This window comes from Egretta garzetta, unplaced genomic scaffold (assembly GCF_000687185.1).
Source record: "Egretta garzetta isolate BGI_Z169 unplaced genomic scaffold, ASM68718v1 scaffold584, whole genome shotgun sequence".
NCBI classification, from domain to species: Eukaryota; Metazoa; Chordata; class Aves; order Pelecaniformes; family Ardeidae; genus Egretta; species Egretta garzetta.
The window spans coordinates 510,435-523,932 of NW_009259529.1; the positions used below are offsets into that span (position 1 = coordinate 510,435).

General features: G+C 39.4%; 1 protein-coding gene across 2 annotated transcripts in view; it reads right to left on the reverse strand.

The window, feature by feature from the left end:
* Positions 1-1,009: 1,009 nt before the first annotated feature.
* The window catches only part of ASRGL1 (asparaginase and isoaspartyl peptidase 1), a 25,269-nt gene continuing 12,780 nt past the window's right edge, over positions 1,010-13,498 (reverse strand). For both annotated transcript variants that reach the window (XM_035893105.1, XM_009637563.2), the window contains 4 exons: positions 11,032-11,186; positions 6,737-6,855; positions 4,664-4,774; positions 1,010-2,069 (listed from right to left, as the gene is read on the reverse strand). In XM_035893105.1, the coding sequence (XP_035748998.1) occupies positions 1,834-2,069; positions 4,664-4,774; positions 6,737-6,855; positions 11,032-11,186 (621 nt within the window). In that variant the 3' untranslated portion in view covers positions 1,010-1,833. The remainder of the gene's footprint in view (positions 2,070-4,663; positions 4,775-6,736; positions 6,856-11,031; positions 11,187-13,498) is intronic.

Below are 13,498 nucleotides of genomic sequence, written 5' to 3' on the forward strand. Positions count from 1 at the left end.
TTTGACTCTTTTTCATTAAAAAAATCATCAAGCAATTTCATGAAAACAATGCTGCAAAGCAAGCTTGGGCAGAACTTGTGGAGATAGTATTTTCTACTGCCTGTCCTGAATTTGATCTTGCACTAGGGACAGGTGAGGTAAACAAAGCAGAAGCCTGGCCACAAGTATCTGGATCGCCTTCATATTCTGGCAATGAACCTAACCTAAGACAATACTACTTTCATTCCAGAGAACAGTCTGGCCTTGTAGGATTGGTATTGCACACACAGAAGGGGAAATGAATTAATTTTTGCTCAGAAGAATACTACTTCTCTCTACAGATAAGCACATCTTAAATACTGTTACTGTTTCATAAAGTGCTCATGATCAGGCAGTAGCCATCTTCTACGTTACCTCCCGTGGAACAAAGTACACAAGTACTCCATGGTTATGGTTTGCATAAGCCATCTGCTCTTGAACCACCACCATCCACATCCAGTCACCTGCAACACCTAGTAAGCCATGGATCAAAGTAGAGAGCGGCTTAGGCAGCCTTGGCCACCTTACCATTCTGTATGAGCCAGCTCAGTAACACGGTTTATTGCAGTTAGACACAGGTGTGAGTAGTTTCAAACTACGATTTAAGATTTTTGCTATGTGTACTTGGGTTATCTTGTAAAGGGAACATTCTACAGTATGATGGCATGCAATTATAACATATGAATCTGCCTGCAGAGGAAACCTAGCCACCAGCTAAAATGTAAAAAATTATTATGCAGTTTCAACATAAAAGTTATGTAGCTAAGTCAGAAAACAAAAAAAAAAAAAAAGAAAGAAATTTTACTCTGTCTTTTCTTAACGCAGAAACTGTATTCTGTATCAGAGGTAATACAGAACATCAATTATTTTTCAAAAAGAAAACCTCTCCAGAAAACATTTCAGACTTCACACAAGAAGCTTGTCAAGAAGCTTGTTTTATTTTAGTACAGCTTGCTTTTATCACTTGATTTTAGATAATTATTTTTCCAGTTAATCACAGAATCACATCTTCTCTTTGTCTCATGTTTAGACTTAAAAGGTGCCTATCACCTCTGTATTTCAGTAGTAAAGATTGATGTTTTATTTATACTTACTGAAATCATGACCTTTGCTACTAGCCCAAACATTAAGTCATTAATATCCTTCCTGTTAACTACCCACACATACTTCAAAATACTGTTATTTAATTGTAGGTCTGATGCCAACGAATGGAATAAAATTGAACTCTTTAGAAAGCACCACATTTCCCAAATCTGGAGAAGAGTTATTTTCTTTCCTTCATTGTTATTTCCCCCGACAGTTACCTCAAACTTCTGACAATGACGGAGTCTTAGCTCTTCACTGTTGCTCAGTGGTATTTCACTGGCAGGTAGCACTTTGTTGTCATGAGATGACTGCTCAAAAGACTCTGGAGAGAGATGCAATTTTCCAAATTCAGTTTTTAATTAATAGGCATTCATCTCTCAAATTATCCTGGCAGCAGTCTCCAAGAATGGGCATGGGAAGGTGTTCCTACAATACTGAAACTCAGGGTCTCTTTAATGTAGGATTAAGGCATGCTAATGAAGAAACCTACTAACCATTCTCTTATCTAGAAAAGGAGGATCTCCTGACTTCCCAAAGGTATTTTTCAACACTACATATATCCATGACTGCTGAAGAACTACATCCAGATTTCATTTTGACTGTAAATGTGGCAATGCCTGTGAACCAATCAAAAAAGTACAGATCTTTCAGAAAGATGAAATCAACTGTCATTGTCCTCCAGCAAAAACTGGAGATCTTAATTCTTCCTCAGCCTATGTTTCTTCATTCTCAGAATCTCTCACTTTCAGATGTAAGGGCTTCATCAACAGATTTTGTATGCCTCTCTCCAGCATAAATCCCATAATGCAGCTGGTCATCCTTTACAGCAGCCCAGGACATCTGCTTGGTGGAGAACCTTGCTGCCCACTCTCCTGAACTGTTAACAACAATGACACCCCCCAAGCCCCCAACTCGTGTCTTCATGTAGTTTAATGCAGTGTCAGCAGCCACCTCTGGTGACATTCCTGAAAAGAAGAACAAGATAAATTTCACGGTATCTATCTTGAAATAAATCTTAAAATTCCTTTCAAGTTTCACCCCTCCCTATGGAGCTAGCCAAATCTAATTCCCCCTTGAACTAAATCGGCAAGAAATTTCCAGCATAGCAAAGGAAGTGTTAGAGGAAGGCTCTGGACAGTTGCTAATAGCTGCTATGGTATGGTGCTGCTACAAAGACAGGATTTAAATAGCTTCAGACTGTAACTCAATTTCAGTGTTTGATATAGACTAACTCATGAACTCTATGTTTAAGATGCAACATTTCTTATGCCATCATTTAGAGAAAAATGTAAGCTTTCCATCAAAGATTTCTCACAAGCTAGGTCTAAAGCATTTACAACTTGGAAAAAACCCACGTTAAACCAATCCAAAATTTCAGTCATCATCTATGTTCCAAGTCCACTGGCCGCAACGGAGCTCAAAGCATGTACTTCATAATTTATCCAAAGCAGACATCAGCGTTACTCTTCCTGAAACTTCTGAAAGTTTCAAGGCAAGATGAGGACTCAGTGTACTAGACATCAGAGAAAGGACAGGCAAAGCAACTTTATCTTTTCATTACACTTAATTCACATTAACAGGAATATTTTCAAAATAAATCAAAGTTAATGTGTACATCACACACGGGGCCTGTAATAGTTGCAGACTGTTCACTGCAAGTTTGAATATATATTCAGGAATGCAGCTGGCTCGGCCTAATTGTTCTAAGATATATACCACTGGTAATGTTATGCAGCTTAAGTTGCAGAACAAAAACTGACCTTCATGCCTTCCCTGCAAATTTTGAGTCAAAACCAAACAAAACCAGCAGAGTTAGTATTATTCACAGCACTGGTGACTGACAGGATAAAGCTCCTCTCTCTGACGTTATGGGGTGACACTGTGACTATTCAAGTCCATGGCACTGACTTCAAAGGGTCAGTATTTCACTGTTTGATTTTTCATCAAGACAACAGCTGCCACCATAAGACAGAGATTCCAACAGCTGTTAAGACTGGCAAAGCAATTCACTCCTGAAATATGAAAGTAAGTTTTGCAGCATTGGTCCAAAAGAAGATATTTACAATGTGAATTACTGAACAGATTTATGAGAGCACTGTATAGTTGTTCTTAAATATGCAATTTCAGCTGACCGTTCAAGGACTCAAAGAGTTATAACAACTTGAAGGTTTGTTTTCAGTGCCTTCATGGAAATGGGGGGGGAGGGGGGGAGGAGGGGTAGTCTATTGCTGACGTATTTTCCTGGCAGCTGAGCTATACTTCTGGGCGCGATGAATGAAGGTAGAGCAAGCACAGGCAGGGTGAACAAGTGCAAACCAATTAAACATGCACACGTGGGTTTTCTCTTTTCTTAAAAAAAATTAATTTGAGCCTCATTTGTCTTTCATACTGATTTATCACAAACCAGGTAACTGCTATCAGTGCATAGGTTTTGCAATGCAGTTCTTCAAGTGAGAGAAGAAACTGGTTTATGCAGTTTAGACTTAAATAGAGCTTAGAAGGCCATTTGCAAATTGAATGGCCAGGGACATAACACAGGGAGTAAGGGGACATCATAACGTGTTGGAGCTTTGGGAAATAATCTGTAGGTTGTATTTTATGCTGAAACTATTGCATTAGCCCAGAGATTTATAGAGAAATGTGCCCATTGTATGCTAACAGCTCTATAAAGCATAATAAAAATTTGTCAGCTGTTACTTGTCCCTCTTGTTTACTGCTTCTCCAATGAAAATGTAAATTGAAAGTTCTCCAACTATTTCCAGTTTGGCTGATCTCAAAGCAAGTTACACTGTATTGCCCAAAAGCTATGGCTTCCTAAAAATAATGGTGATATCTATATTAATGGTTCTTCAACTGCATGCAATACAAGTATGTTGTCTGGCTATGTTTACAGGCTGTAATATAATCAAGGGTTTAGATGACTAACAGACTAACTCATGAAGGTAAAGCTCCAAAGGGTCATCCTACAGTCAGATTATATTACAGTCATATAAGACTTACTGTCAGCTGTTTACCACATACCTACCCAGTCACTTTAGTACATTTTCCAAAACAAAATGAAAATTTAAATCATAGTTAAAACGTCTTAAAAGCGTTTCTGTTGCTATAATCAGACTTGTTAAAATAAAAACTACTACAGTTCATTAGAAAGGTGACATTCTATGCTTTCTTATTTCAGCTGATTATCTATCTCTAGCCCTCCCCAACTGCTTTCTTAGATATATCTTGCTTTTATTTGTTTTGTCTTTGTTCACAAAATTTTAGTTTAAAATTGGAAAGAAATTATTAAATAATTAAGACAATAACGTCTTTCAATGTACATTGACCCAGAGCACGAGTAAACACCAAGCAGCGGACATTCTGTCCACTTAAGGCTACTTTAGCTTTATTAATACTATAGCACTTTGTTTTGTCTTGAAAGAGAGTTGACCCATCCACATACCCCTGGGAGCAACTCTTCTGACAACTGTTCTAGGATGACAGTACATAAACCGAAACCTGTCATTAGGCAACATTTCTTATCCTCATTATTTCATCTTACAGGAAGTTTGGAATCTACCTTGCTCCATGTGATAGAGGATCTGTCGGGCTAAGACCACTTTCATAATGCTCTCCCCATGTCCTGTGGTTGAAGTGGCACCAGAACGGTTATCAGCATAACCTCCACTTCCTTTTCAGAGGGGAAAAAAAAAAAAAAAAAAAAAAAAAAGGCAATACTCTGTAATACAATTTACAAGCTCTGCATTGTTTAAAATAGATATCGAACACTTCTTCCTAGAGGCCTGGCACTTCTGGGAGAAAGGTGACAGTAACTAACTCCTTTGTCATTTCTGCCTCGGTTTGAAAAGTGAAATATATGAAAGATATCAACAACAGCTGGATGAAGTCAATTGCCAAGTTATGAGCTAGAAGACTAGTGATCTGCTTGTGGTCCAAGTAAGCAGAAGCAGGCCTACACTTCACAGGGATGGGCAAAAATATTTTCCAGAACAGCAAGGGACGGTATATTGAGGCATATATGTATCGCAAGATAGCAATGGGATGCAGAATGCCAGGATACACAACATTACCAATTGAGAAGATATGAAGGAAGATCTCGTGAGGACATTGGGGAACTGACCAGAGCTTGAGGGGGACTTATCTGCATGAGCAAAAGCAGATAAGAGATTTGAAAAGCCTGGGCTCTACAGTGAATTATCACGAAGCACCCCTGAAGAATCTTGCAAGTCTTCACCACAAGCAGAGTGTTTCTTCTGTTGAACTCTCCCCCTCCCCCCCCTTTTTTTTCCCCCTCCCATCCTTGTTTTGCTGGCACATTCCACACCCTGTTCTCCACCAAGCTTCTGCTTGCTCAACACCCATGTTTCTAGCACATCTCCTAAGAAAAATATTTCCCAGGAGCAGGGGAGGAGCATACCACAGCATTATTAAACAAGGTACCAGGGGAAGAGGCATAGGAGAGTGACAAAAGTTTCTACCCTTCTGTACTTTCTTGATCAGATCAGACCCTTTCAATGGACCCTGATTTACACGTGGAAAAACACTGCCACAATCAGTCTGTCAGAGCCCCATTTCAAAGGCTCTAATATTTAAAAGGACAGCTAACATTTCTGCATCCAATCCTGAAGATGGCTACTAAGAGCAAAAGTTGCAAGCAATATGTTCAACAGTGCCCAGTTCCACTTGTCCTTTCCAGACCGATGCCCCATACTATAGGAGCCCTGAACATGATCTATGAGAGAAGGGTATTTGCAGGCAGAAGGCTGCAAGTCAGAAATGAAGCTGAAAATCATAGTAAAAATGCAGAGGGTACCAAAATATTAGCAACCTAAGGTGCAACAGAAAGTTAGTATTAGTTTTATAATAATCATGTACTGCCAACAGCAGTGCTATTTGAGTTTGGAACGTATTTTACTAAAAATAATTGTTTTCCAAATCCCAGCTGTATGGTAGAACCCTGAAGCAATCAAATGGCAAGTCGGTCCCACAACAGGAACAAGTCTGGGGAATGGATTTCAAGTATCTCTTTGTACTTGGATAAGAGATCTCTTAAAATATTTCCTTTATTCCACACCGCATCTATTAGGCTCTGAGGCAGTCTTATCAGGGCTCTCTAAGAACAGGAATTTACTCAAAGTTGCCAGTCATTTTACAATTCTGGCTCACTGATATAATGAACAGTCATTACAGTTACACCTACTTCCTTAAGTACCAAGAAAACAGCATCTTAGTATGGAACAGGCTACATTTTTTGACTTAGCTGTAAGCATGGATGTACAAAAGGAGAGTTTTATCAGAATGAACAGAAAGAAAACATGGAAAAAAAAGTTAACATTCAGGAAAAGACTGAAAGAAGAAATTCCCAGCCCCATTTTCCAGATAGAAGAGTGTTGGATGATGATAATAATGACAGCACTACACCTCTACTCCCAGTCCTTACTTGCAATCTCCATGTTGTGCTAAGGAGCTTGGGCTTTGATACGTTTGAATGTTTGACCTCCATTTCAAATGTACCCATATTTATGTTTCATTTCACCAATGAAACAGAAAATGTGTAATACTTTTTTATTTTTTTCCTTTCTTTAAATGAGATACCTACAAAAAATGAAAGGCAAGACCCCACAGCCCATACCTATGCATGCTGTGTCACCAACACGGCCAATCAGTTTATTAGAGAGTCCTCCAGTGGATGTTGCACAAGCTACGTTTCCTTCACTGTCTATAGCAACAGCACCGACTGTTCCAAGGTCTCTGCCAAGAAAAACAGTTCACAAAATTAGGTTGAATTAAAGCATACCTGCCAAAGCATGTTGCATTTCTTTTCCAGGTAGCTTTAAAAAAATTACCAAAAAAAATTACTGCTCATCATAAAGCTATTTTTTACCATGTTTCTCATTACAAAAGTAATAAGCAGTATGCAACAATTCTCATACCTTCATATTTAATAAAGTAGAAAACACTCAATTTTTTTTTTTTTTTTTTTATCTTCTGCCCCTTTACCTTCATAGCATGGAAATGTTGACTTGGGGAAGAAACAAACCCCGCAAAACAAAAGCAAACAGGGCAGAAATATTTCTAGCAATCATAGCTCTGGAGTAGTTTTTTGGCTGTGACATACCTGACACACAACCTTCCCCTAAACAGCAACTCAAAGACACAAGAATTGTCTCCAGTGTCTCAATGGGAGGTTAACTGGAATTATTAATGACAATGCACATAAACAAGTGAATACAGAAGAGCAGAGTAATATAAGGAATGCAGTGAATCATTTCCTTCCTGTTCCTCCTCTTTCCTCTTCCTTATTCCCCTAAATGTTTGAATGCCACAAAAAAAAAAAAAAAAAAGGTTATTTATGTGCCTTTCAACTAGCATTGTTCACAGCACATCATTAATTCGGATTTTCGTCTTTGTACTCTGTAGCTAAGCAATCTTGAGGTTTAAATCACTTGGCCAGCACAATCTGTTGAAACCACACATTAGCTTAAAAATTGTCATGCACTGAAGAAAATAGAAGTCTCAACTACTGCTTTATTTCTTCAGTACATAGAAGTCATATGTAATAGGCTGCTTAAATTATACATGTGTATTTACACTCAGAGAAAAAAAGCTATTGTAACTTACTGTAACAGTTGCTGCACTGAGAAGCAACAGTTTGAGTGTCCACACATTCCAATTTTGGCAATTCACGAAGGAACATAAAACAGTGTCTGGCTGGGAGAGGTATACCAAAAAAAATATCTAAATCCCTCCACAAAGCAAAAGAATTTGTAACAATCCTTCAAGAACTGCCCAACAGGTGACTAGAACAGGAACATCACACACTGGTGAGGGTCTCTCTACAACCCCCTCAAAATCTAAGCTAATTAAGTCAGACAAAGTCTTTGTGTACCATGAAACCCACAGTAAATTTCTCAGAAAGCCAACTTCCTGTTCCCTCCTGCTTATGTAAAATATCATACTGTCAGTCCCTACACTTCATTCACAGCAATTCAAAGTTGACTGATGAATCACAGGCCTTAGAAACTGCTCTGACATTTATGTGGAGATGGACCTCATCTCAAACTGATATGATGGTGCAGATGGGCTTCCCACCCATCCATCTGTTACAAATGGTTTGCTGAAAAGAATATTAGTAAATTCAGTACTCCCTTGCATGCTCATGTGGCACCCTTCAACCAACTAGAGTTACATCCTCCAGAGAAATCAAGAAAGGTGCACCCAGATGTACACTTTCCTGGGTACGTGTTTACCTTAAGCAACTGTGAGAAGAACTAAAGCATGCAGAACACATACACAGCAGCTATCTGTTTAGGTACAAGAGCTCAAGCAGCGCTAAGTAACAAAGTGAATGTGTCCAACATACCTTCTCTGTGGTAGAGCAGACAACTACACCCTATTTCTGACTGTCCCTTTAAACTTTTTTATTGCCTCAGTGTTACATGTTTTCTTTGTTCATCTTCAGAACAAAGGCAAAGAAGATACAAACAATCCGTTGCATAGCTAGTTGACTCGGAAACATTACCAAGGCAGGCAAAACTGTCTAAGCAGAGATATGATATAATCATCTATCGTTAGATAACGATAGCAGTAAGAATCTCAAGAAGTACCTGTAGTATACCAGAGGATGCTATTAGTAGTAATGATTTTGTTCCATCAAGACTTATGTACTACATATACTGTGATACAGAATGGATCACTTGGATTTGTTCATTCCCTTTTGTCTAAATTTTCCATTATTCAGTCAGTTACATGTACTTTTCTGTCCCCATTCAACCAATAAAGCACCTGCTATTTTGTCTCTTAGGCCTGCATCACAAATAGGGTTTTCTGCCAGAGGCTGTCAGGGTCCTTTTATTTAATACCTCCTTGAGTTACTCTTGCACTGTGATTCACGGAGGGACTAGTGGCCCATCTGCTACCTCATGGACAGGCTCAACCCCCTTTTTGTGGGGTTCTTGGGCAATCTCCAGCAATTCTTGACAAGGGCATGGTCAGAATCTTTGGAGTGCCTGAAAATTAAAAAAAAAACAAAAAAACAAAACCAACAAACCCACACCTTATTCTCAGCAAAAGGTGTACAAGATGCCATGTTGTACGTGCAATGGGATCATAGGCTTTTAATATAAATGTATGCATGCTTCTAACCAGCAGAAGAGAAGAGTCTCTCTTCTGGGACACCAAACTTTGCTTGGAAAGCTGTGAACCCCAAAGGTTTCCAACACTCTTAGGACCAGAGGACTGGAAGTAAAGTACATACCAGCCTTCAAATTCCCAGTATGATCTGGTATTATGTTGCCTCTGCCTAATACTACTTCACTTTCTGTCTGTTCGCCTCAGGCAAGTTTCTGCATAATCACTGTGGACATAACAGGGAAAAAGAACATTCCACGTGCAATAACAGGAACAAACAGGCTTGCATAAGAAAAAAGACTTGTTTTCAACTTTGTGAATTTGTGCTGATGTTTTGGGCACTGATTGTCAGGAAAAGAACAGCATGGCTAAGACAAGAAAAAATCTTGAGCCCTTCAGAAATACACAAGCTGCCTATAATCAGATATTCCAGACAGTGCTGAAATTGAAGATAGCTAACACTGTTGTAAAAAAAAATGAAATAAAATTAAGCAGTTATAAAGAATGAATGGAGACTCAGATGCCATGTCATTCCAACTCGTATATTCAGGAGACCGAGCGGCAGTAGGGGCTCAAAATTCTTCATAATGAATTATAGTACCACACAGTTCTTGCATAGACCATGGATCAAAAGAAAACTTAGGTTGGATACAAGATGAACTACAACTGAGACCTTATGGTCAAGGAACAACTTCACTTTGTTTGTAAGACCATATTTACACTTGTCTCATGAATTTGTTTTTCCTTCTAGCTATTTACTGAAAGTAACATATAGCTTGTAGCTTATAGTCTCATTTAATAGACTTTAATTAACGTGCCCACAGAAATTTCCTCCTTTTGACCTGCAAGTTCTTCAGCTCTGCTTCTCTCATTGCTATTATTTCACAAACCAGATGAACAACATGTAGCACAGCACTTATGCAATATAATGTAATACAGTGTTTTCCTATGCCACAAACATTGACATACAAATGGAAGCTCAAAACAATTTAGTATTTATCCCTACCTCACAGGCACAAAAACATTTTTGACACCTGATGATTTTCCTTCCTTTCCTGTCCGCTTCACCTTCCTCTCTACTTTATATGAGACTTGGTTATTTTTCAAGTGACTTTTGTTTTGCTCTTGTGTAATACCATCCAGTAGCATCTCTTTTCACACTGAACTTCTTGGTCAATTTTTTCATTTCTTTCTACAATAACCAACAGCCACAATCAGCACTCAGAAGGAGTTACTGGTCAAAATCTGATGTCGTTTAACTACCTAATCCAGTTTAAAGACAAATCTGATCATCTACTTAACCAAGATCAACTTTATTAATTTTTTTTTCCATGGACTTATTTTAAGGTGTGGACGGGAGATTTTTTTAAAATCAGAGTGCCCCTGTGGAAGAGAACTATACAAAGTGACACCTCCTGTTTGTTACAGCTGCTCTATACGCTTCTGTAACTGGTGATTTTAAGAGTAATAACAAGACCTAACTTTGTCCTCCATTAATGCCACAAAACCTATGCTATGTCAAAGTGACTGACAATCTTCTTAAGCATCAACAAGTTTGTCTAAGTTTGTTCCAGTCACTTACGCTTGAGCAAATTCATTGAAAGCTTGATTTTTCATTACTTTCAATGAGGACATACTGTGAAGACTGTATCAAACCATGTAACACTCAGAACTGAAATATTCTCAAGTCTGAATGCAGGCCTTCAAGGTTGTGTTTTGTTTTGTTTTTTTCTTAAACTGACAGCACAAAGTAAACTACCTGAATTTAAAAAGAAAAATATTTTACAAACCCCCTACTTCTGAAACTCTTCAGGGTTGGAATCTGGCTCGAGGTTCTTCTTCCATCTGTCCCAGGATCTCTCAGTTACGAGTTTCTCCCCTGGAGTCTCAGGAATACCCATGGCCTGAGCAAACAGGTGTGCACCATGGTCAGTCAGCAGCATGTGCTTTGTCTGCAGAAGATGGACAAGAAATTCATTGACAATTCTTGTTTTGCCTTGTACTGAGCGGTTTCGTATAATCACTATTTTCATAAGTATCCACACAAAGAAAATACTGAATTTTATTTTTAAACTCTCTATGTTTCTGTGCCTACATCCAAATCACTATTTAAACTGTTTTGTCCAGTTAACTTAAGAGATCTAGAAGGCTTTTACTTGAAGGAGAGATTGGTAAGTAAATTCCTGTTCTGTTTGCAAGTATTACACCTTGTAAAATAACCCCAAAATATAAGTATCATACACTAAAGTGATTCTTGACATCAGGTGAACCATTTTATTTTAAATATTTCCTTTAACTAGCTGCTACTCTTACATACCCAGAATTTCAAATTTAAGAACAGAATATTGTTCTCACAGGTTTGACAAAAAATGTTTGCTCTCTTCTAACAACGTTTGCAGAAGCTCTATTTCAATTCCTTTATTTAGCAAAGCACTTAGACCAGATTTTAAGTCAACCACCTTAGTTAATTTCATGCTTCAAAGTCTGTACAGCTTGGTTAATTCCTGTTTTAGAGAAACTTGCCAGATAAGTGTTTCATTAATCCTTATACTTCAGTAGGAACTCTAAAATCTGATTTTTTTTTCTTTTTTAAATCTGTGTCCAAAAATAAGCATCAACTTCTTGGACCACTACACAGCTGTTAATTGCTCATCAGAGCCCAGGAAGGTTTTGGAGAGGCAGTGTTCTGACTATACAGTATGGAGTCATTTCAGAGCACAGCAGCTAACTTCATGCAAGCTTTTCTGTCCACGCAGCAGCACAGCACACAAGTACCAAAAGGTAGAGGTCCAAAAAGTAGAACCACGTGATGCTGGAGGCAGCAGGCCTGCAGATCCAAGTAGGAGACTGCAGTGGCACATACTTTTGCTTTCAGCCTGAAGCAAGGACGCCAGAAGTTGGGTAGTTCTGTGTCATGCTGCATTCTGCAGGACATTTACAGTCTCAAAGCTTCAGACTTCAAGATGTTGCAAACCATCAACTTGTGTTGATTTCCAAACCAACGACAAGCAATCACTACCACGACCAACCCATAGCACTACATAGTTTTGAAGGATTCCAGCTGAACATCTTCCCAAACCACAGACACTGAGCTCTGCTTCAGGCTATTACAGCCTCTGCACTAACCCCTTCAGCTGCTCACACACGCAGGAAGTGTGACTGCACTTCAGAAACATTCCTGAACAATCATTCACACATGTGGTAGCCCTGACATCAAACATTTTTGAGAACTTAAATGTCCTTTTATTGACAAATTAAGTCCGCAGTTCATGACAGTACTACTTCAGGGAACAAGAGTAATAGTTACAAGGAAGAAGTCCTCTTATATATGTGAAAGAGTGGACAACAAATTTACATGCTGAGTGATGTCACCAGACAACAGAAGACCTACCTATTCCTAACAAAGCTTAAGTGTTAGAATCATAGAATCTTCAAGGTTGGAAAAGACCTCCAAGATCATCAAGTCCAACCGTTAACCTAACACCACCATGCCTACTAAACCATGTCCCAAAGTGCCACATCTACACGTTTCCCTGAACTCCAGGGATAGTGACTCCACCACCTCTCTGGGCAGCCTGTTCTAATGTTTGACCACTCTTTCAGTAAAGAAATTTTCCCTAATATCCAATCAAAACCTCCCCTGGTGCAACTTGAGGCTGTTTCCTCTTGTCCTATTGCTTGTTACTTGGCAGAAGAGACCAACACCCACCTTGCTACAACCTCCTTTCAGGTAGCTGTAGAGGGCGATAAGATCTCCCCTCAGTTTCCTTTTCTCCAGGCTAAACAACCCCAGTTGACTCAGCTGCTCCTCATAAGACTTGAGCTCCAGACCCTTCACCACTGCCCTTCTCTGGACACACTCCAGTGCCTCAGTGTCCTTCTTGTAGTGAGGGGCCCAAAACTGAACAAAGTATTTAAGGTGCAGCCTCACCAGTGATGAGTACAGGGGGATGATCACTTCCCTACTCCTGCTGGCCACACTATTCCTGATACAAGCCAGGATGCCATTGGCCTTCTTGGCCACCTGGGCACACTGCTGGCTCATATTCAGCTGGCTGTCAACCAGTACCCCTAGGTCTTTTTCCACCAAGCAGCTTTCCAGCCACTCTTCGCCAAGCCTGTAGCGTTGCATAGGGTTGTTGTGACCCAAGCGCAGGACCTGGCACTTGGCCTTATTAAACCTCATACAGTTGGCCTTGGCCCATTGATCCAGCCTGTCCAGGTCTCTCTGCAGAGCCCTCCTCCCCTCAAGCAGATCAACACT